The sequence below is a fragment of the Anolis carolinensis genome, chromosome 1 (assembly GCF_035594765.1).
Source record: "Anolis carolinensis isolate JA03-04 chromosome 1, rAnoCar3.1.pri, whole genome shotgun sequence".
Taxonomy (NCBI): Eukaryota; Metazoa; Chordata; class Lepidosauria; order Squamata; family Dactyloidae; genus Anolis; species Anolis carolinensis.
This window is the reverse complement of record NC_085841.1, coordinates 204,432,472-204,453,603: the sequence shown is the minus strand read 5'-3', so window position 1 is coordinate 204,453,603 and position 21,132 is coordinate 204,432,472. Positions and strand designations below refer to the sequence as shown.

General features: G+C 39.8%; 1 protein-coding gene across 2 annotated transcripts in view; it reads left to right on the top strand.

The window, feature by feature from the left end:
• The window catches only part of stk17b (serine/threonine kinase 17b), a 41,657-nt gene extending 21,236 nt beyond the window's left edge, over window positions 1-20,421 (top strand). For both annotated transcript variants that reach the window (XM_062964091.1, XM_003225057.4), the window contains 6 exons: window positions 5,923-6,135; window positions 9,500-9,644; window positions 13,261-13,387; window positions 14,492-14,540; window positions 15,103-15,282; window positions 16,335-20,421. In XM_062964091.1, coding sequence (XP_062820161.1) covers window positions 5,923-6,135; window positions 9,500-9,644; window positions 13,261-13,387; window positions 14,492-14,540; window positions 15,103-15,282; window positions 16,335-16,620 — 1,000 coding nt within the window. In that variant the 3' untranslated portion in view covers window positions 16,621-20,421. The remainder of the gene's footprint in view (window positions 1-5,922; window positions 6,136-9,499; window positions 9,645-13,260; window positions 13,388-14,491; window positions 14,541-15,102; window positions 15,283-16,334) is intronic.
• The last annotated feature ends 711 nt before the right edge of the window (window positions 20,422-21,132 follow it).

Here is a 21,132-nt window from a genome sequence, read left to right as displayed (position 1 = left end):
AGTTCGCCTACAAAATCCATGGCTACGCATTCCCATGGCCTCATGGGCTCCACCACCTTCTGCAATAGCCCCTGGGGCTTCCCCGGTGGTGTTTTTCCCTCTGCACATAATTCACACTGCGTGACGTATCCCCTGGCGTCTTTCCTCATTCCGGGCCACCAGCATTGTTTGGCCAACAGTTTAATAGTCCTGGTGGGGCCTAGATGACCCGCACCCTTGTTATCATGGTACTTCCTTAACATTTCTCGTCTTAAACATTCAGGAATATACAATTTCTTATTTACAAACACCAAATCCCCACACAATTCTCCCTTTTCTTTGTTTGTTTGTAACCATTTGTCCATTCCATACGCTCGCTTCAACTCTTCCTCCCATATTTCTCCTCCCCCCGTGGAAATGGCAGTACGTTTGTTTTCTTTGGCCGCTTGTGCTCGAGTTAGTACTGCCAGGCCCCATTGCTTATCAAGAAAAATACTCCCTTCAGATTCCTGAATTCCTCCCCCGTGCTGAGGCATCCGAGAGAGAGCGTCAGCGAGTATATTATGTTTCCCCTGGAAGAATCTGAGTCTGAAATCAAAACGGCTGAAATATTGGGCCCATCTAATTTGCTTCGCTGATAGTTTACGAGGGGATCTTAGATACTGTAAATTTCTATGGTCAGTCCACACCTCAAACGGTGTTCCACTTCCTTCCAGAAAGTGTCTCCAGCACTCTAGTGCTTTTAGAATCGCTAAGGCTTCTCTCTCCCAAATCGGCCAGTTTTTTTCTGTATCGCTAAACTTTTTTGACAGATAGCCACATGGCTTCAGGTTCCCCCCCTCGTCTTTCTGTAGCAGAACTGCCCCATATGCCCGGTCTGACGCATCGCAATGTAATACAAAGGCTTTAGACATATCAGGGTGCTGTAGGACAGGCTCCTCAGTAAAACGCTTTTTAAGGGCTTCGAAAGCTTCCTGGCATTCTATTGTCCAGGTCAGTTTGGCCCCTGGGGCCTTCACTTTGGCTGTTTCTCCCCTACCTTTAGTCTTTAACAAATCCGTTAATGGCAAAGTGAGGCGCGCAAAGTCCTTGATAAATGTTCTATAGAAGTTTGCGAACCCTAGGAAGGATTGCAGCTGCTTCCGTGTTTTGGGGGCTTCCCACCCCCTCACGTCTTCTACCTTCGCAGGGTCCATCGCCACTCCCTGGGAGGAAATCCTATACCCCAGAAAGTCTATCTGGTCTTTATTGAACTCGCACTTGGCAAGCTTCGCATACAGTTTTGCTTCTCTCAACTTTTGCAGGACTTCCCTGACTAGTTCTATGTGTTGCTCCTTAGTCCGAGATACTAACAATATGTCATCTAAAAAAACAAAGACTCCCTTGTACAACAATGGATGCAACACTTCGTTGATTAATTGCATGAACGCGGCGCCTCCGCCGCACAAACCGAAAGGGAGCACACGATAATTGAATAATCCGAATGCACAGGAGAAGGCCGTCTTCCACCTGTCCTCTGGTTTAATCTGCAATTTATGGTACGCTTCAATTAAGTCCAATTTAGTGAATATCTGTCCCTCCGATAACTGGGCGATCAAGTCCTTCACTAAAGGTAGGGGGTATTTATTTCCAGAACTGATTGCATTCAGGCCCCTGTAGTCAATGCAGAGCCTCAGCGTTTGGTCCTTTTTGCGCCTGAACAACACAGGCGCCCCTAGAGGGGAATTTGAAGGCTCTATGAAACCCCTCGCTAGGTTTTTATCAATGTATTTTCTCAGTTCCTCCTTTTCCCTAGCCGACATTGGGTATATTTTTGCCTTAGGAAGCTCTGCTCCTGGGACTAGCTCTATCTTCACTTCAACTCTCCGCTTCGGTGGGAAACTGTCTGCTTCCTTCTCATCAAATACGTCCACAAAATCCCGATACTCTGGGGGTAATTTATCTGCCAGTTCTGCTATCCTGATAGAGTCTTCCTCCCCCCTTTTCCCCGGCTCCCTTTCCACTTCCTGGCTCCCTCCTTCCAACTTCATCCTGAAGATCATGCTCTTATCCTCCCAGTTGATTTGCGGGTTGGCCTGCCCCAGCCATGGCATGCCTAGTATAACATTATAGCTGGCTATTTGTGATATCACAAATGACACCTTTCCTTCCCAACTCCCTATCTTACACTTTACATCTTCGGCACTGTACTTAGCTAATGATCCCGATGCTGTGGATCCGTCCAACTGCGAAAAAGCTATTGGGGATTCTAGGTTCGTTCTTTCGCATCCCAATCCCTCGGCTAATTCAGGGGAGATGATGTTCCTGGAACATCCACAATCCACAAATGCTTTGCAGGTTGCTTGTTTGCTGCCACTTTCCAGCTGAATGGGGACCACTATCATGGCTTTGTCCTGACTTACCAACCCCCCCGAGTGGTGCCTCATCGGTGGTTCTTCCTCGGCGCGTTTCCCTGCCACGGCTCTTGGTTTGGGCGGGCCTCCGCCTTCCCCTTTTCTCTGCCAGCACTCGGCAGCCCTGTGGCCCAAACGGCCGCACACGAAGCAGCCCCTCCTGCTGGTGCTCACGTTCCCTGTCGGCTCCGTTCTCCTCCCGGCTGGGGTTGATCCCTCCTTCCGGCTCCCCTCTTTCATCTGCGGCCGCTGCTGTAGCCCTCCTCGGTGCCTCCTCGCCTGGGCCAGCGATGTCTCGATGCGCCCCGCCAGCTGAATCCATCCGCGCAGTGTGTCAGGCTCATCACGATGCACCGCCCAGGAGAGGATCTCCCGCCTGAGCCCCTCTTTGAAGAGTTCTATCTTTGTCACTGCAGACCATTCCGGCACCTTTTCAGCGAGGCATTGGAACTCCTCCGCATACTCAGATACCGACCTCTGCCCCTGGGAGACGGTCTTCAACTCCTCCCTCGCCCGGATCTGCTCCAGTGGATCTCGGAAACGGGTCTCCAGGGCCCCCATAAAGCGTCGGAGTGACCCCAGACATGGGTCGCGCCGCGCGTGTAGTTGAACGTACCAGCTGGCCGCTCCCCTCTTCAACACTGCACCAATGGCCCGTACCCGGCTGGATTCCGTTCTAAAAGTGTGGGCATTGTCCTCCATATAGCCCCTCACCGTGGTCAGGAAAAAATCCAGTTCAGAGGACTCTCCCCCAAACTCGATCCTTAGTTCCTCTCGTCTCGGTAGGGGTCCCTGTGGTGGCAATCCCCAATTCTCCGCCCGTCGCAAGCCCCCTTGCGGGCCAGTGGGCCCCGCTGCTGCTTCCCTTTGTCCTGTGCCACGCCCGGCATTCGCCAGGGGCACCAGGGTCTCAGTTGGGAGCGTAGCCGGGATTCTCGGAGGCTTTTCCCCTTCGTCGTCACTCTCCTCCACCCGCGTCAGGCTCGTTTGGATCTTGGGCCGGGCACCGGGCTCCTTTCGCATTTCCCTTCCCTTCGGTGCTGGGAGGTCTGCAAAGCCCTGGCTGCTTCCCATGCTCACGTCCCACATTGAGCTAGCCCGGAGTTCCCTTCCTCGCTCCGGCTCCGCCAAAACCGCCAGGCGCTCCATCGCCCTCGACATCACTGCCAGGGTGGTCTCCATCGCCGACATCCTCTCCTCCAGAAACACCATCTTTTGCGGGCCTGGGGAAGGTGAACCTTCCTCTCCTCCGGTGCTATCTCCCCGCACCACTCCGCGCCTCTGGGTTACCCCATTTGGCTGGGCATAAGCGGTGGATGACGCCAGGGCCGCCAGCTGGTGGAACTCAGCGTCCGTCTCGGGAGTGGCCCTTTCCGACCTTCCTCCTCCGGCGCCCAAGAGCTCTTCATCCTCCACTTGCATGTTACACCTCACCGCTACAGTGGGATGGTGTCCGTATTCTTGGCTTAGTGTCAGCTCACCACAGCCGCTCCTGAATGAACACACGAGACTCTCTGTGGTATCACCAGGAACTTTTACTGTAGGAAACATGAACATCAGAAAAGCCAAGAATGGGAGGCTCCGGCCAACCCTCCTTTATATACCCTCCCCCTCATTTGAACAGTCTCTTCCCGCTCAGTAAAACCCCGCGCAAATTCCCCGCCAAGTCCATCAGCCGTTTCTCCTCCGAGTCCTGGGACGCAGGTGTCTTATCAATGTCAGTGACCCTGAAACTCAGAGCCACATCCAGGCTCTAGTAGCAGGGTTCTGACATACATGAATTTTAATACAAACATTATCTTAGATATGATATTGAGAAATCAGACCACAAATCGGCTTTGTTGGGACATTCAGTGAGCGTGCACACCTTTGTGCTATAGCAAATTCTCTCATGAATTGTCTTTGGAATGTTGACAAACATGCGTGAACTCCAGGGAACAATCCCTCTAATTTCCAATGAACTGGGAGACATGCGGGCAACACACAATAAATTTGCATCAGAGCTCCTGGGTATGTTTCCTGTTCTTTCGTGATACGATTTGAGCCTATCTGTGGGTATGATCAATCTCTCATGTCCCTAGCCAGCCACACCCTGCAGCACCTATTGACATGGTCATCATCTTCAAGTACCTATTGTGTACTTTAAATTAACCACATTGTTTCCACCAGAGTCAAAACAATAAACTCATCATCAGCCAATTGCCCAATGCTACACCGCATTCCTTTCCAATCAAACCTCTCTCATTGGTGGATCGATAAATGGACTGATATTTCAAATATTCTAATGACAATATATTAAATTTCCCACCACCACAAAGAACCAACCACTAATGATGTCAGACAGAGTCCTTAGCCAAGTAGGATGTAGATCCTAACTGGGAAGTTCCCGAGTCAATCAGGAGCAAGTGCAGGTTTCATGAATAGCTGTAAAATGAAATATAAATGCTGTGTATTTGTAGTTGCGGTATGACAGCACTTTAGAGTGCTCTCTCTGCTGACATCCTCTTTTATCTTTAAGAATAAACCTCTGATTTTACCTTCACTCCATCTGTGTCTGATTTGACTTTCTGGGAAGCTAGACATGCTGGGCTCGAACTCACAGTTTCAGTGGTGCTCAAATTATTCTTGTGCCAGTTTTTCTTAATTAAGAACGTTTGCTTCAAGAATTCTTGAAAATAATGATTTTCTAAATACAGTATGGAACCAAACATCTGCTACATGTAGTATTGTAGGTTTAGAGAGTTAGCTTACGACCTTTTAAATCCTACATCTGAACTTAGATTAAATATGTGTTATAAAAGAATGTGCAGTTATTAATATTTTCTATATAAGTTAGGTTGTTTCTGTGATTCATGTGTTTTGGGGTGTTGATTGGAATTGTGGTTAGATATGCCTTTACAGATTTGTGAGTAATGTCACAAAACTCTCAAATTTGTTGAATGAAGCTACTGCACATCCTTGACATTAACTTTGAGAAGGTATCTGAGATTTATTGGGAGAAAGAGTGGAAATTGTTCAAGGTATCAATGCCTTGTTTTATGTTCGTTGAAAATTTTGTCCAGAGCTTTGTTTTCTTTCTACAACTTAGATATATTAGACTTCAGCTCTATTCAACTCCAGTGGCCATGGGGATGTTATTTGATTGAGTTTTTAGTCCAATGTATTTGGTTTGTTCTTGATTCAGGAACCTGGTCGAGATCAATGTTTCTTGGGTTATTTGATGTGAAGGACAAACTATTCATTTTTTTCCAGTGTGCCAGGCATCACCAGCCAAAGGTTCAGAGGACTGGCAATGATCCAGAATTACCATTTTGAGTAGCACTAGCCTAAATCACTGCTTCTTAAACTCTGGTTCCTGACTCCAAATGGAATCCTCTTAGCTCTGTGTTGGGGTCCCAAAAATCTGGCAAAGGTTTTCTGAACATCACCTAGTGGCTGTTTTTAGCATTTACACAAATCTGTTGAAACATTTAAGTGTGTCTGTTTTTAATCTTAAATTCTATTTTTTGATACTGTGGTATTTCACAAATTGCTTTTTTTGATTTTACAGAGGAAAATTTGCTGTGGTTAGAAAATGTATTGCAAAATCCTCAGGCCAAGAATATGCAGCTAAGTTCCTGAAGAAGAGGAGAAGAGGCCAAGAGTGCAAAGCTGAGATCCTGCATGAAATTGCTGTTCTAGAAGTAACAAGGCTGAGTCCCCGTGTAGTAAATCTCCATGAAGTCTATGAAACAACAAATGAAATCATCTTAGTATTAGAATAGTAAGTATACATTACGTCACCTTCAGATGGACCTATTCACATATTTATTGTATGCATCAGTCGACCTAACATAACCAGAAATACGGCCTTAGAGAACTTGCATGTCTTACATTTTATTGCATTTAGCTCTTGTTTCTTTGTTCTTTTGTTAGAATAATCTATGATTCTATCTGTTGTGCTTTTGATCTATTTGCTGTTCTTTATAGTATGATTGGCAAATCATTATTTTTAAAATGTTTAGTGGTAACTTAAGTATGAAAGATGCTAATTTGCCTTCCATTATGGTTGATTTATGTTGATTTCTTAGAACTGGCTCTTGTAGAAATAATGAATAAAACTGATTTGCTATAATAAGATAATTAAAAAGAACTAAGACCAGCTTCGGAGTTATGCCTATCCTTAGCTAGGTGAGTCTTGAGAGGTTGTGTTCTGTTCAGTTGTTATTTCAATGATGTGATTATAGATATCAGATTACTCTCATTTGAGAGTGAAATTTAAGTACCTGAACTATGGTCATGGATCTTAACTTGACTGAATAATCCCAACCAAGATTTTTTGAGCCAGTTTCTCACAATATTTAGGATGGCTATGTATTGCCTCCAGACTGAGAGGCTGCATGTTTCTGTATATCAATTGATGGTAAACTTGGGAGCTTGAATCCTGCTGGGAGATTTCCCATAAACTGGAAAATCTGTTTTTATCTGATCTAGTTGGGTTCTTCTTATTTTTATTTATATGTATTCTTCACCAATTCCTTTATACTAGAATGGTGAGCCACTGTTGTGTATATCCCAAATTGTTTCAGTTGCACACCTTTTGCTTTATTCTGCTCTATCTACAGTCCTGTATTCGTTCTAACCTATGAAAACCCCTGCACTATTTTTTGTAGCTGGGGTTCATCAGAGAAGATGAAAGTGCAAGGACAGGGTTGGGCAATTTCCAAAGGTCTAACGGACATATCTGCCTACCCAAATTGTGAAGTGTCTTGTCCCAATTCCTTTCTTATAACCTATTTTTTCCCATAACAATTCATGGGTTCTAGAGTTTGCAATTGGCTATGTGACATAATTTCTTCTTGCCACCTGGCTTCGCTGTCCATGCGTTTTTTTAAACAGAAGCAAAATCAAGAAGTAAATAGATGGCTGGTGACCTGCACTTCATCCATTCCTGTGCTAGAAATTTTAAGTGGGCTTTTAATGCACTGTTGCCTGCTGTTTCTTGATTCTTTTGAGTTATGTGATAACTAGCTATGATAGTAAGCCAATAAATTTAACATGCTTTTTACTGCAGTAACACTTGAAGCCATAACCATCACACAACAACAGTCTCTAAGATTACTGTGTGAAATGGGTTGCTGGATGGGATTCTGTAAAATGCTCAGCAACACTCTGTTTTACCTGGTTTCTCATAGTTTTCCTGCACTGAAATATAACCTAATAGTAGATTCTATAGATCCGAAGGAATAATTGCTATGGAAAGTACTTGGACCCCTGTTGGAGGTGACTAAATCCAACTTAAAGATTCTAGCCATCCCACAAAATTGAATAAAATACAGTACTCTAGTTACATACAGAGACAGGGGGGCATGTTTTGGTTTTTCACTGGAGCAGCTTGAAACAACTAATTGGTGCTCAGCATCTGTACACTTGGCAGAAGCAGCTAACAAGTGAGAACAGCTGAGTTGCTGCTACTTTTTCCCCAAGATGAAAGCCTTCTATCTCTCTGTAACTTTACTCCTGGGTCTAAATTCTAATTTAGCAAATGTCACCCATATTCCAGCAATGGGCAGTTATAGGCATTAGGCAGAACCAAGGCAAAGTAGAAGGACAGTCAGTTTTTAGCAATTTGGACATTTTCCTATCAAGCATATAAAACAGAACATAATTATGTTCACCTTTGCTTAGGAACAAGCCATAGCACAAGTAATTTCAAGCCTGCAATGTATATCTTCAGGTACCATGGAGCATCCTCATAACATGAATATATGATCACAGTCTTAGTACATATAGTTATATTTGGATGAAGAACTTTCAAACGGGTTGTGAAAATACAGCTGTCTCAGCCAACATGTGCAAGCACTTTAGTGTTTACATCTTAAGATGTAATGGAATAAATTTGGTCAATGTAATATCTGTGGTTCTGGCGTATATTTTGTTTTCATCTTATTTCCAAAATCATGTGTATGTTAAATATAACTCAATAAGATGGCTGTAAGAAAAGTATGAGACCAAAGTGGCAAAATTAAAATGCATTCCGGTTACATTTTTAGCATATCTTGAAAAGTTGTGAATAAAGTTGATATTCTTTTTATAGTTTAAAGTCAACATTCCTTCCTTCCTTCCTTCCTTCCTTTCTTCCTTCCTTTCTTTCTTTCTTTCTTTCTTTCTTTCTTTCTTTCTTTCTTTCTTTCTTTCTTTCTTTCTTTCTTTCTTTCTTTCTAAGATGTAGGTGGACTGTAGTTCAGAATAAAAATACAGTAGAGTCTCACTTATCCAAGCCTCGCTTATCCAAACTTCTGGATTATCCAAGCCATTTTTGTAGTTAATGTTTTCAATATATCGTGATATTTTGGTGCTAAATTCATAAATACAGTAATTACAACATAACATTACTGCGTATTGTATTGAACTACTTTTTCTGCCAGATTTGTTGTATAACATGATGTTTTGGTGCTTAATTTGTAAAATCATAACCTAATTTGATGTTTAATAGGCTTTTCCTTAATCTCTCCGTATTATCCAAGATATTCACTTATCCAAGGTTCTTCCGGCCCGTTTAGCTTGAATAAGTGAGACTCTACTGTACTTTTAGATTGCCTCAGATAATTAAAGGTGCTTTTTCTCGAAAATGCAGAGAAGATGAAACTATCTTAATGTGGCACTATATCTGTTTTCTGAAACATTACCTGTTGTTTCTGTTGGTTTAGAAGACCACCTCATTACTTTTGAAATAAAATATCCATTTCCTTTGCAGTCAGTAACATGCTGTGCTGAGATTTCAGTTCCCACTAAAACCTATTTCTTTGTTTTCTGGTATCTGTTGGCATCCTAGAAAGGGATGCCATTTAACTGAGCTCACAAATGTGAGGCTTGCATATGGTTTTGTGTGTAATCCACATTACGTTTTTCTCTTTGAAAGAATTTGCTGCTGGAGGGGCAGAAAAACCTAAACCTGAGTGATTGTTTGACTTTTTCCTGCAGCTCTTTCTAATTTCACTCAAAAGAGTGCTTGACCATGTGTCTAAATCAAACTGTTTTGAAGCTTGAAAGGATCATTGATATCTGAGTTAGAACTGATCTCTGATATCAGAGGCCTTCCTGATTGAGAATTAGGTACTTAAAGTTATGTATGTATTCCTTCCCAGTGCTGCTGGAGGAGAAATCTTTAATTTATGTCTAGACGATCTAGAAGAAGCCATTCATGAAACTGATATTATTAGGCTGATACGACAAATACTGGAAGGCATTTGTTACCTGCATCAGAACAACATTGTACATCTTGATTTAAAGGTAATAAATCTTAAATACAAGTCTTAAATGTTTTGCCTGTGTCCATAGTTACACTGATATTCAACTCTTCAATGACAAAAAATAAAAGCTCTATAAAAGGAGGGAGTTGACACAGTTGCTGGAATGTTTAATGTCTAGTGGCATGCCTTTTATAGTAACTGCTTAAATTAGAGCAATATGCCCATTGCTGGGAAATGATCAGAGTTATAGGCCAACAAGATACAACCTCTGCCTTAATGAAATTAGCTGAGATATTGTAATTCACTCCTAATTATAATAATATTTGACACATGGATTTTATAACGGTGTTACACTAGTTGTCATGGTTTGTGCAGTATATATATAAGTGAGCATATATGTAAGCAGGGGTCAACAAAGTGCTATCACGTGTCAACACTTATTTTCTACTGACGGTCTACTGGAATTACTTTATGCTAACCAGTTTTACAATGAGAATTGTATGTGTTTTCTGTCTCCACTGCACAGGAGGGAAGTTTCTTTTGTCCCCAACTGCTTACATAATCTTGTACTGTTATGTTGCCCTTTTGTGGGAGGTTACAGGAACAGGCATATAGTTTTCTAGAAAATCCGAATAACAGATATGTCTCTTCTCTAGTACTAAAGGGGGAAAAAAGAGAAACTAATGTTTGTAGTACAGGAAATACAGCATATTCTTCACATTTGATCCATCAGAGCAGTCTGTTTACAGTAGAAATTAACAGGAATTTACTCAGTGTCCTTTTGGCTGCCAAAACATAACAGAAGGATGGAGCTAAATATTTCTTTTTGGGGTTGCAGTATTTCAAATGGAAATAGCACAGCTTATCAAGAGTATTCTGGATTTTTGGATTCAGATATTATTCTGACATCTTTCAGTTTGACAGAAGTACTGTTAGCTATTTGTCTCCATGACCATAGTATGTAAAAGGCAATTTTATTTTGTTTACCAGGAAAGATACAGTTTATTTCAAGTGATCCCTTTAGACTTTGTATTGGTGTCATATGTATTTATAAAGGTTTTAGTGTTTTTGGTGGTACTCTTGAGAGAAGGGGGGCATATTCTTTTATATTTTGACATACTCCTGAAAGTATCTTCACAGTGCAAAGTTTAAAGAGCTCTGGAAACTACTGTAAAATGCCTGCATGACAAGAAAAGCCAATTAAAACTCACAAAATACAAATATGAAGAAAAATCTGACATTTGTTAAGGCTGTACAATGCGATACAATACACTTAGCATATGTGGGTTGTTAATATCAATGATATAAATTTTACCAGAGGGTCATTTTCAAGTGTGTTGGCTATTCTATTTTTTCATCCTCACCAAATGGCAATAGTAAACAAAATACATTGCCAACATATGATGTCAGGTCCTTTGTGGACATTCCTGCTTGGAACACCAAATACTGTTTGTCAATCCAGAAAGAGTAACAGTAACAATAGATGCCAGCTTAACAGGCTGGATAGCACATTGTCTAAGAGAGACAGCTCAGGATATATGATCTTCAGAGAAGCCAGGCACAACATAAATTGGCTAGACTGAAAAAGAGTCTGTTTAGCTATAAAAGCTTTCCAATATCTAATTTGGAGCAGACTTTTGCATGTTAATATGTGCAACACAACAGTACAAGCTTATGTAAGCAGTCGGGGGCAAAATCTCTCTTAGAAGCATCCAAATTGTTGAAATGGATAAAATATCATTTTAATCTTGGAAATCTATTTAAAAGGTGTATTGAATATAGAATCAGACTACTTGACCAGTACCACAGTATTTATGTAGAATAGTGCCTCATTCCAGAGGTATTTGACCAAGTAAACAACAAAATGGATCCACAAAACCTCAGTGTTCAAGAGCACCAAATAGTCAAGATTTTATTTGCTAGACCGCAATCTAAAGATGAAGGTTTAAGATGTCTTGACATCTTCATGTCCTCAAAACAGTGTTTTCATCTACTCCTGTTGTTGACTTCCAGATTTGGGATGGAGGGATCAAATTTGAAATATATTTTAATATTTTAAAACCAGTTAGTTGATCAACAAATAAATATTGGATAAATATTATTATTGAAAATAATTAATGAAAAAACACGACAGAAATCAGGATTTGCTAATAATACCTGATTGGTTCCAAAAAGCTATATTTTTTGCAATGGATGCAGATCACAGTGGATCTACAGCCATCAACAATTCTTGCACTGAAACCAGGTCTGTTGATCTGGGAGGCCCTTAACCACACCCAAAATTTGGTTGGCTGTGAATAGCCACTTGACAATTGATCAAAAGTTCCTAGGGACTTGAAAATAATTCATTAATATTAATTTGTTACTCAACTAACTGGTTGTTCAGAAATTATTTCAAATTTGTTTTTAGGGTTTTGGATTTTTTAAATCATTTTAATTAATTTTAGTAGTTTAGTGGTTTTTAATGTTTTTAATCATCTTGGTTTTTAGTAATTTTTAAATTGTAAAAATAGCATCATTTTGATGTTCTTTTTTGACAGTCAACAAGTTTTCATTGGAGTAACATGAATGCTAATACTACAGTTGACAATTTGTGGTAGAATCATTACGTTTGAGAGTATAGAATTATTACCGTTTGGGTTAGGAAAAGCATGTTTCAATATTTAGGCCATCTTCCTCCCCCTCCCTGCTTGAAGGAATCGAGTGGCTCGCATCTTTGCTTCAGAGGCAATGAATGCTTTTACATTAGGCTTTTACACTAGATACCTTAATCTCAAGTTTAGAAGTACAATAAGGGATAATGTTCCATATCTCTCTCTCATACATACATATATATATATATATATATATACACACACACACACACACACACACACACACACACATATACACACACACACACACACACACACATACATACATATACACACACGCGCATTTAAGCATCTTGTTAATATTTGGAGGTATTTTTTTCCATCTTGGTGTTCTGCCTTTTAAAATAGTTAATTGTTGTTAATGTTTCTGATTTTGTTACTGTTTCCAGTGCATCTATGTGATGCTTGGGTTTTATGTGCTTGTGGACATTTAATTTTTTAAACCGGCATACCCATGTATAAGTCAATGTCATGTATAAGTTGAGGAGAGGTTTTATGGTCAAAAGTATGGATTTTGACATGACCTATAGATAATTTCAGTATCATTCCATAGAGATGTGAAAGTCATAGCATTGCTTCAGGGGGGCAACTACCCTGCCTGCCGCCCTCATTTCCCTATGCAGGCATTTTAAAAAGCCAAAAAATGATATGATAGCAGAGAGAATAGTTGTTGATTCTTGTAGGTTCTTCCAGGACAGACTAAGCTCTTGCCTTTTGCCACTCAGAGAAGGGGATTGTTCCTTTTTTGGATAAGTTTGAAGGTACAGTACTCGTATTGTTTCGTGGATAAGTTGACCCAGTTTTTGGGATTGATTTTTTTGACTAAAATTTCTAGACTTCTGCATGAGTACATAGGGTATGTTCAGACTTTGATAAAATGAATAGAGGTTGGAGAATAGTTGACTACAATGATAGTGACCATGTTAGAGGAGTTATATCACTATGTATAAGAAATCATAGCTAAATAATGTTTTCAATATTGTTATTTTTTCTTTATTGTAGCCCCAGAATATTTTGTTGAGCAGCCTGTGTCCCCTTGGCGATATTAAAATAGTGGATTTTGGCATGTCTCGGAAGATTGGCAATTGCTACGAACTACGGGAAATTGTTGGAACCCCTGAATATCAAGGTAAATCACTATGCCCGTATGGTCTATGTATTGAAAAAGTGATCAACATTAACTCCAGGCTCATGGAGGGAGGTAGCTTTGATGTCCTGCATAGAAGAAGGATTACCATGTAATAAAATTTGAAAAAAATATGTTCCTGGTTTGAATGTCTTATTTCCTGTTTAATTGTGCTGTGCTTACTTTGGAAGTAGTTATTATTTTCTATGCTGCCACAAACTATGTTGAATTGGTTGAAAATCTATTAGATATTCATTGAAAAACTATAGCAAAATGTGTTGCAGGATGTCCCGCAAAAACAAAGTTTTGTGGTTTAATAAACTCTTTCCATGTTTTTATGATAGAACCAATTAGGAAATGATATTTATAACCCAGGAACAAAAAATCGTGTTACATAGTGTTTATCCACCTTGGGTATTTTTCCAGCCACTGGCGCATTATACAGGAAATTTATTACATTTTTACAACAAAATTTAATTTCATTATACAGATAAGTTTGCTTGACTGTTGAATTGTGTAGTGCTTGGGAAAGAGAGGGAAGTAAGAACATAGCAAAGGGAGAAATCACAGCAGTAGTGGGAACATGGAGAATTATGTTAGCAGTCAGTATAGGATGGAAATGTGGGTCTGTAGGCCAGGCTTCTTTATGTGCATGTATTCCTATGCATATAATGTGCATACATGCACATGTGTGCACGCATACACATATATACAGAATGGAAAAATATCCCTTGTGATCTATAGTAGCAAAGTAATGACTAGATTATCTGTGTTCAAACCTATGTCTCTCTGCATCTAAGTAACTGCTCTCCAGTGGTTGTTAATTTCAGCTTCCTGAGGTGCTAACCACTGGCTCCATTAATCCAGAGTTTTAGGAGTTGTTTGGGAATACTAGCCTAGGCAATGGAAACTGAGGATTATATGAAACATTATGTGGATATTCAGTAAGAGCTATTCTCTGAACGCTTGTAAGCCTATACTGTAAAATGGCATCACACATCTGCATTAAGGCAGTTGTCCTGAGTATGTCAAAACATGTTGCTAGTTAGGCACATGAGAGGACTTCTTTTAAGTCTTGATTTAATAGTATTTTTTCTCTCCCAACAGCGCCAGAAGTCTTAAACTATGATCCTATTACTACAGCCACAGATATATGGTAAGACTAATTCTTAGAAGGTTAAAACAGCATTAGGAACATCACAGCTGTAGTGTGAGTTTAAAAGTTTGCTACAAAAATTTCTTTTCACTAGAATACATTTTTGGTCCTTACCTTCCTATTTCTAGCATTGGAGAGTGAGCTGTGGTTAAGTATGACTAAGACACAATCTATGTGCTACTGAATGAGGTAGAGATGAAAAGAAGGAATGAAGATGATTACGAAATTTCCTTTCTTCTCCCACATTTTTGTTTTAACTCAAGAATCTTACAAGAAGTACCTAAGACAGCTCTATTCCATGCTACTGCTGTTTTAAAATTTGAGGGGCCTTACCTATTTAGAGCATTTATACCCTGCCCTTCAATCAAAATGGCTCCTAGAGCATTACATTTTCTTGCTGTGTGAATTTTGATCTCTCTCCTGTTATCAAGACTTTATAAAAAATCTCTTGAAGATATAGCAAGTTGCTAGGAATCTTTTGGAATCTTGACTTGTAACTGGCCACTGCAACTTGGACAACAGCATGCATGGTGAGAATAAAATATGCCTTTTCTAATTCCAGGAGTGTAGGCGTAATTGCATATATGCTGCTGACGCATGAATCTCCATTTGTGGGAGCAGATAAACAAGAAACATACCTCAATATTTCGCAAGGAAATGTGGATTATTCTGAAGAAACTTTTGCTTCTGTTTCACTGTTGGCTAGAGACTTCATTCAAAAGCTACTCATTAAAAATCCTGAGTAAGTATGTGGTTTGAAATAAAGAACACTTAAAACTGTGTTCCTACAATATGAATTCCTAAAATAACAATACCACAAGACAGCTCCCTTCCATGCTAGATGGTAATGAATGAATGTCCTTGGGTTGGATGTGGCTCTCAAGACAGTTTTTACAACATTGTCCTTTCACACTATCTGAAGTGCCCCTTTCTGTTCTTTCCACAATTTCCAATAATTCATCTTTCAAATAGATAAATAGATCTGTTTATTGATTAGTCCACTGACTATAACAATAATAAAAAACAAAAAACAAAGAATACATAGACAAATAAACAGTAATCACTATCATAAAACTTCTCTAATAGTTAACTAAAATAAATTAAAACACAATAAAACTTGATTGAATAATAAGTTTGGTAAAATGGGATTAAATTACGAGATGAAAGCAGGGGAGTAGAGTGACGAGTGTAAAAGAGAGATAAAGAGTTCTCCCAAGTGGGCAGCTTTTATAATGAATTTGGCCATGCAGCGAACTAAGTGTAGATTCTCCTCAGAAAGAAAATAAGACCATTTGGCAGTTGGATCCCAGTCACCAAAAGCGGTTGTAAGTATTGGGATCTCACCTTGACATATAGACAACAATCAAACAAAATGTGCACAGTGTCCTGTATGGCTGGTGCATCACAGATGCATATTCTTTCATGTTAAGGTATTTTTTGAAATCGCCTTGTTCTTGCTATAGAATTAAGCTGGCCAAATCTAGTTCTGGTAAAAGCTATTCTCTGTCCCTGTGTGAGGTTCATCCTAAGGTACTTTTCTGTGCCAAATGTTGTTTTTCAAATAGGTTGCGTGGAACACCTCCCCTCACACTATACTTGTTTTTCAAAACCAGAATAGACTTCCATCCAAGTTAATTTTTTTTTTCATTTTTTGGCAGTTTCTGTAGACTTTTAAGGATCTCGGGCCAGAAAACTGAACTTCTGAGTCCCAAAGTTGCCCTTCACTACTCAACTGTATTGTTCAGATAAGCTCTGTATCTTAATTATATGCCTCTTTTGATATTTATGTTTCAGAGAACGACCAACAGCAGAAGCTTGTCTATCTCACTCTTGGCTTCAGCAGGGAGATTTCCTCTTGTTGTACAGCCCTGAAGAAAGTCCCAGTTCTTCTCCAACACACGATCTTATAAACAAGTGCACAGAAGAGAGAAATAATAATAGGCCCATGTGTAATGGCATGTGCAGTGAGCAAGAAGATAAAGAGAATATTCCAGAAGACAGCAGTACCCTTTCCAAGCGATTTCGCTTTGATGACTCCTTGCCATACCCTCAAGAACTCCCAACAGACTTTGTATGTTAACAAAGGCACTCCTGCAAGCTATTTTGAACTGACTCAGATTTTGACCTACTCATGTGGCACGTCCTTTAAGATTGTGGCTTGCCCACTGCTCTGTTGTGGTTGCCCTGGAAATGCACTTTTTGAGTTGATCTTGTGTTGACCCTTCTTTGTGCTGCCATTGCTGGCAATGGGTTTGACTCGGAGGAATCTAGAGTCTTTGGCACCGGAGGTGGCTTGTCTTTAAAGGCAAGCAGATGGTTGAGTATACTTGCACTTTTTACATTGAAGTCCCAAACGTGGTATTTGGTGTGCTCAAAAATAAAACAGGCAAACCTAGAAGAGGAATCCGTTGAATGCTAACTAACAAAGTGTCAGTAAAGCACGTCCTAACCATGTTCTAAGCCAAAGAATGATCTAATAATACTCTTGCATTTGTATTGTAACTAAAGCTATGTGAACTTGGCACAGCAGAGAAATGAGCCCTTTTGTTCCAGTCTAACAGTATAGTCCCATGCTGTCATCTTTTGTTAAGATTCAAATCAGTGACTTACTAGTATATAGTTGTGCTGCAGTGAAGTCTTTCATTCACTGGGGCTCAAGCGCTTAGGCTGGATTCCTGACTGGCAGCCCAGTTTTTTGCATGTTTGCTCAGAAGTTGAGACTCAGTGGGACGTACATAAATAGTAAATGGAGATAGGGCTGCAGCCTTAGATCTTGTTCACATGTTGGCATTTAGCATTCCCCGGTTTATACCTAAGTTGGGAGAATGCATACTTAACTTCTTATCCTTCCACTTTCTGCATGTACACATGATGTGGAAGAGGCTCAGAGGCATTTCTAGTATTGCACACAGCAATGCCTTGAACTGTTTCCTTACCAAAATGTTTGGGTGTTCTTCCGTGCCAGCAGGAGAATCTGTGCAATGCCATATTCCAGTTAAGGGCAAGTTATATCTTGTGAAAGTTTAAGTCTGAAAGCTCTTATTCATATCATCAAATCAAATTTTATTGAGTGAGATCACCCACAAAAGAGTGCAGCGTGACGTTTATTTTAATTCATCTTCTCACGACGGTGACATCATCCCATTAAGCTTCTATTTTACCAATATTTCCGTCCTATTTATCAGTTGAATCTGTTGCTCTTACCAAAGATACAGTTGTACTAATAGGTGTATGCCTGTTTACTTAGAAGTAAATCCCACAGTGTTTAGTGGGGCTTACTCAAGTAAGCGTAAATATATCAGCAGCCTAAAGCCATATTGCAACCAGAATGTTAGCACCACAGGTGAAGTGAAGGAAAGTATAGAAGAAAACGTCACTGTTTTTGTGGCATTGTAAAAGCTAATCATTTCACAAATGCTTAGTCGTCAAGGTGTTCTACCAGTAATTAGCAGAGGGAGTGCCATTGATTTCCCAACATAATCACATAAACAATGTGTGGCTGATGTTGCAGGCAGTTGGGCATATATTTATTATCAGGCCAAAGCAGATTTAAGTCCACATTCAGAAAATCTGTGCAAAATTTCATTACTGGAAGCCATATTTTCTTAAGAATTATCAGTTTAAAACTTTTGAGGGAAGCAGGGAGATTACCAATTATTGCATCATAATTTCATTTTTAAAAGTGTTAATTTTAGGCCGTTCAAAAAACAAAAACAAAGTCCTGTTCCATAAATGCGTTTTTAATATGGAAGAAAGGTTAAGAGTGAAACTGCGTGCCACAATAATGGTTACACCAGCACTTTATAAAACAGAATACATAGAATAAGTATGTTTCCATTGTGGTATTTTTTTTAAAAAGAAGTTTACATTTCTTATTCTTTCTTCTAGTCTTAAAACTTTTAAAAAATGAATAAGTCAATTTTTGTTTCTAGTCAGTAGAGTGTTTCAGATTTTATAAACATGTATATGTATGTAAATTCAGGATATAACTTGAATCTGACAATTCTAAATGGTTCGGTATTTCTAATTTTGTAAGTTTTCTTTGTTTATGCATAAGTTTGTATATAATTTTACTGGAATTACAATTGTTCTTGGAGATCTTTGTTTTGTATTTAATACCAGTGGGCGTTTCGAAATGTTTCCTTTCTACCATGAGTAGTTTGAACTTATGATTCCACTAAAGATGTATTTCGTTACTAGTGCTGGAGAGAAAATGTGAAACAACTGTTCAGCTTCTCATCTGAACTTGATGCGTCCATGCAACAACTTTCCCAGCAACTATATGTAGAAAGCAGCACTTGCCATAGTAGAATTAATACCTTCCAATTGTAAACAACAATTTCACAGGCCCCAGGTAAAAGATCCTGTTTGTAAATACAGATTTCCTGGAGATGATTTCTGCTTCTTAGGTTACAGAAGAATTAGAATGTGTGCAGACACAGCATTTAGCACAATCTTTCCCTGGTTTGTAGTGGAATGAGTGATAAATCTTAGCAAAGGCATGCGCCCAGATAAGCTATGGAGAGCTTCAATCAGGTGTGGACATAATATAAGCAACAGCCAAATCATCATATGTGTTTACCAGCTCATGCGCGCACTGCCACAGATTCCATGTCCAACTTAGTAGAAACTGGTTCCATCAGGTAATTTATCCTGATGGAGAAGGAAGTTGTTAGCAAAATAGGCCATGTCGGAGTTACAAGTATCACTGTATTCCCCATTCACATGCATCACTACTCAGATCCATTCCTTGTTCATGATTACAAGTTTAAAACATGCAGGTTCATAATATGGTTGAATATTGCTTTCCCAGTGTCCTTACCTATGCCAGTTCGCACTGAAATCTATACTTGCCAGATGTTCAAGAGAAATGCTGACTGTGCAAACTTGCAACTAGAATAAGTGGATTCTCAACTCCACTTGAGAGGGATATGCTGAATAAAGACCAAATTCAAAGCTACATGTCCGTTTAGGCTAAATACCTATTGTAGGTTTTCGGATACCAACATTTAAGCCAGAAACCTGTTAGAACACCATGTTAGCCTGAAGGAAATTGTACAAATAGCTCCATTTTTTCAAAGGCTGTGTAAAAGCAGTTCCCAGTACAGCTGATACTTCTACTTTGCTTGGTGCGTATGCATCTGTGTGTATAAAGGGCAAAGTAAATGCCTTGGTGACTTCCACTGTCCTGAATTTAGGGGAGCTTTTTTAGTTGGTAATATCAGCTGAAATACTGGGGCGAAGGCTCTCCCACAAGGAGAGCATCTTGTCTCTCACTTTAACTTCTCAGGTAGAGAGCTAAGGGTCTGTTTCTGAACAGAGACACTCAAGATCCTTGATACAATTGAGCATGTTTGAGAGACAGCGTCAATACACTGGCATAGGTTGATGGTAGGCTAAAAGCATATAAGACTTTGATCTTAAAATGGTACCTCTGGAAAAGAGTAATTTAAGTGGTGTGCCTGGATCCATATACAGTACAGCCCCGTATCATTAAGAGAAATGTTTTGAGCTTTGATTTGTGAAACCATGGATGAAAATAAACCTTGTGAATGGGATGAAAGGCGGAGGTATAGAGAAAAGGGTGTCGCATATTCAGGAGGCACTAAATGAACCTGTGGTTAAGTGAAGCCTTGTATATTGGTTCCACAGATATGGAGGCTGTACTGTGTTACAAATAGGGTGTTTTCATGGAAAACAGGATTACTGCAGCCACTCTAGGTGTTAAGATATTATTTCTGTATCGAGGCAACATTTCAGTACAATGGGACAGAGGCTCCATTATTGCTCCTCTAATGTAAGTGCTTGTACACTATTATATGTTCCTTTAAGAATCATCTGAACAATATGAAAGGATGCATTAAAAGTTTTCTTGATGGTATCTATTGACTAGACATCTGTAGAAAATCTATATATATAAAAATGTAATGTGCCGTTTTACTATGGAGTAAGCAACAAAACCACTGAACCAAATCTGGCCACAAAAGACATAGTCATCCAGTCTGTCTTTCAAACAAAAAAAAAACCTAGAAAAAATAAAGCCCAAATTAGCGGATGAGAAAGAGCAGTTTTCCCCCTTTAAAAATGACCCAGAAAGGTAGACCCCCACCCACTTTGTATCCTAGCAATTCCCTCGGCCAAAATGGCGTCCAGGGCACAGGCAGAGTGCACTTAGGCCTCATCTACACTGCCTATAAAATACAGATTATTGGATTTGAACTGGATTATATGGCAGTGTAAACTCAAGTCCCTCCCACACAGTTATATAACCCAGAATGCCAAGGCACATAATCCACAGTATCTGCTTTGAACTGGATTATCTTTAGTCCACACTGCCATATGATCTTATACAGCTGTGTAGAAGGGGCCTCTATAATCCAGTTCTAAGCAGATAAGAGAAGATTATAAATATATAATAATTACTGTGGTATAATAATACAAAACAATATAATCTCTAAAATCAGGACAGTAAATAAAGAGCAACACTGAAAATGGAAATTCCAGACAGGAAAAAACCAGGGCCAGCTAACACCTCCCAACAAAGGATTCCCCCAGGCAGGAAGTATCCAGGCTTTGAAGCTGCAAGGCCATT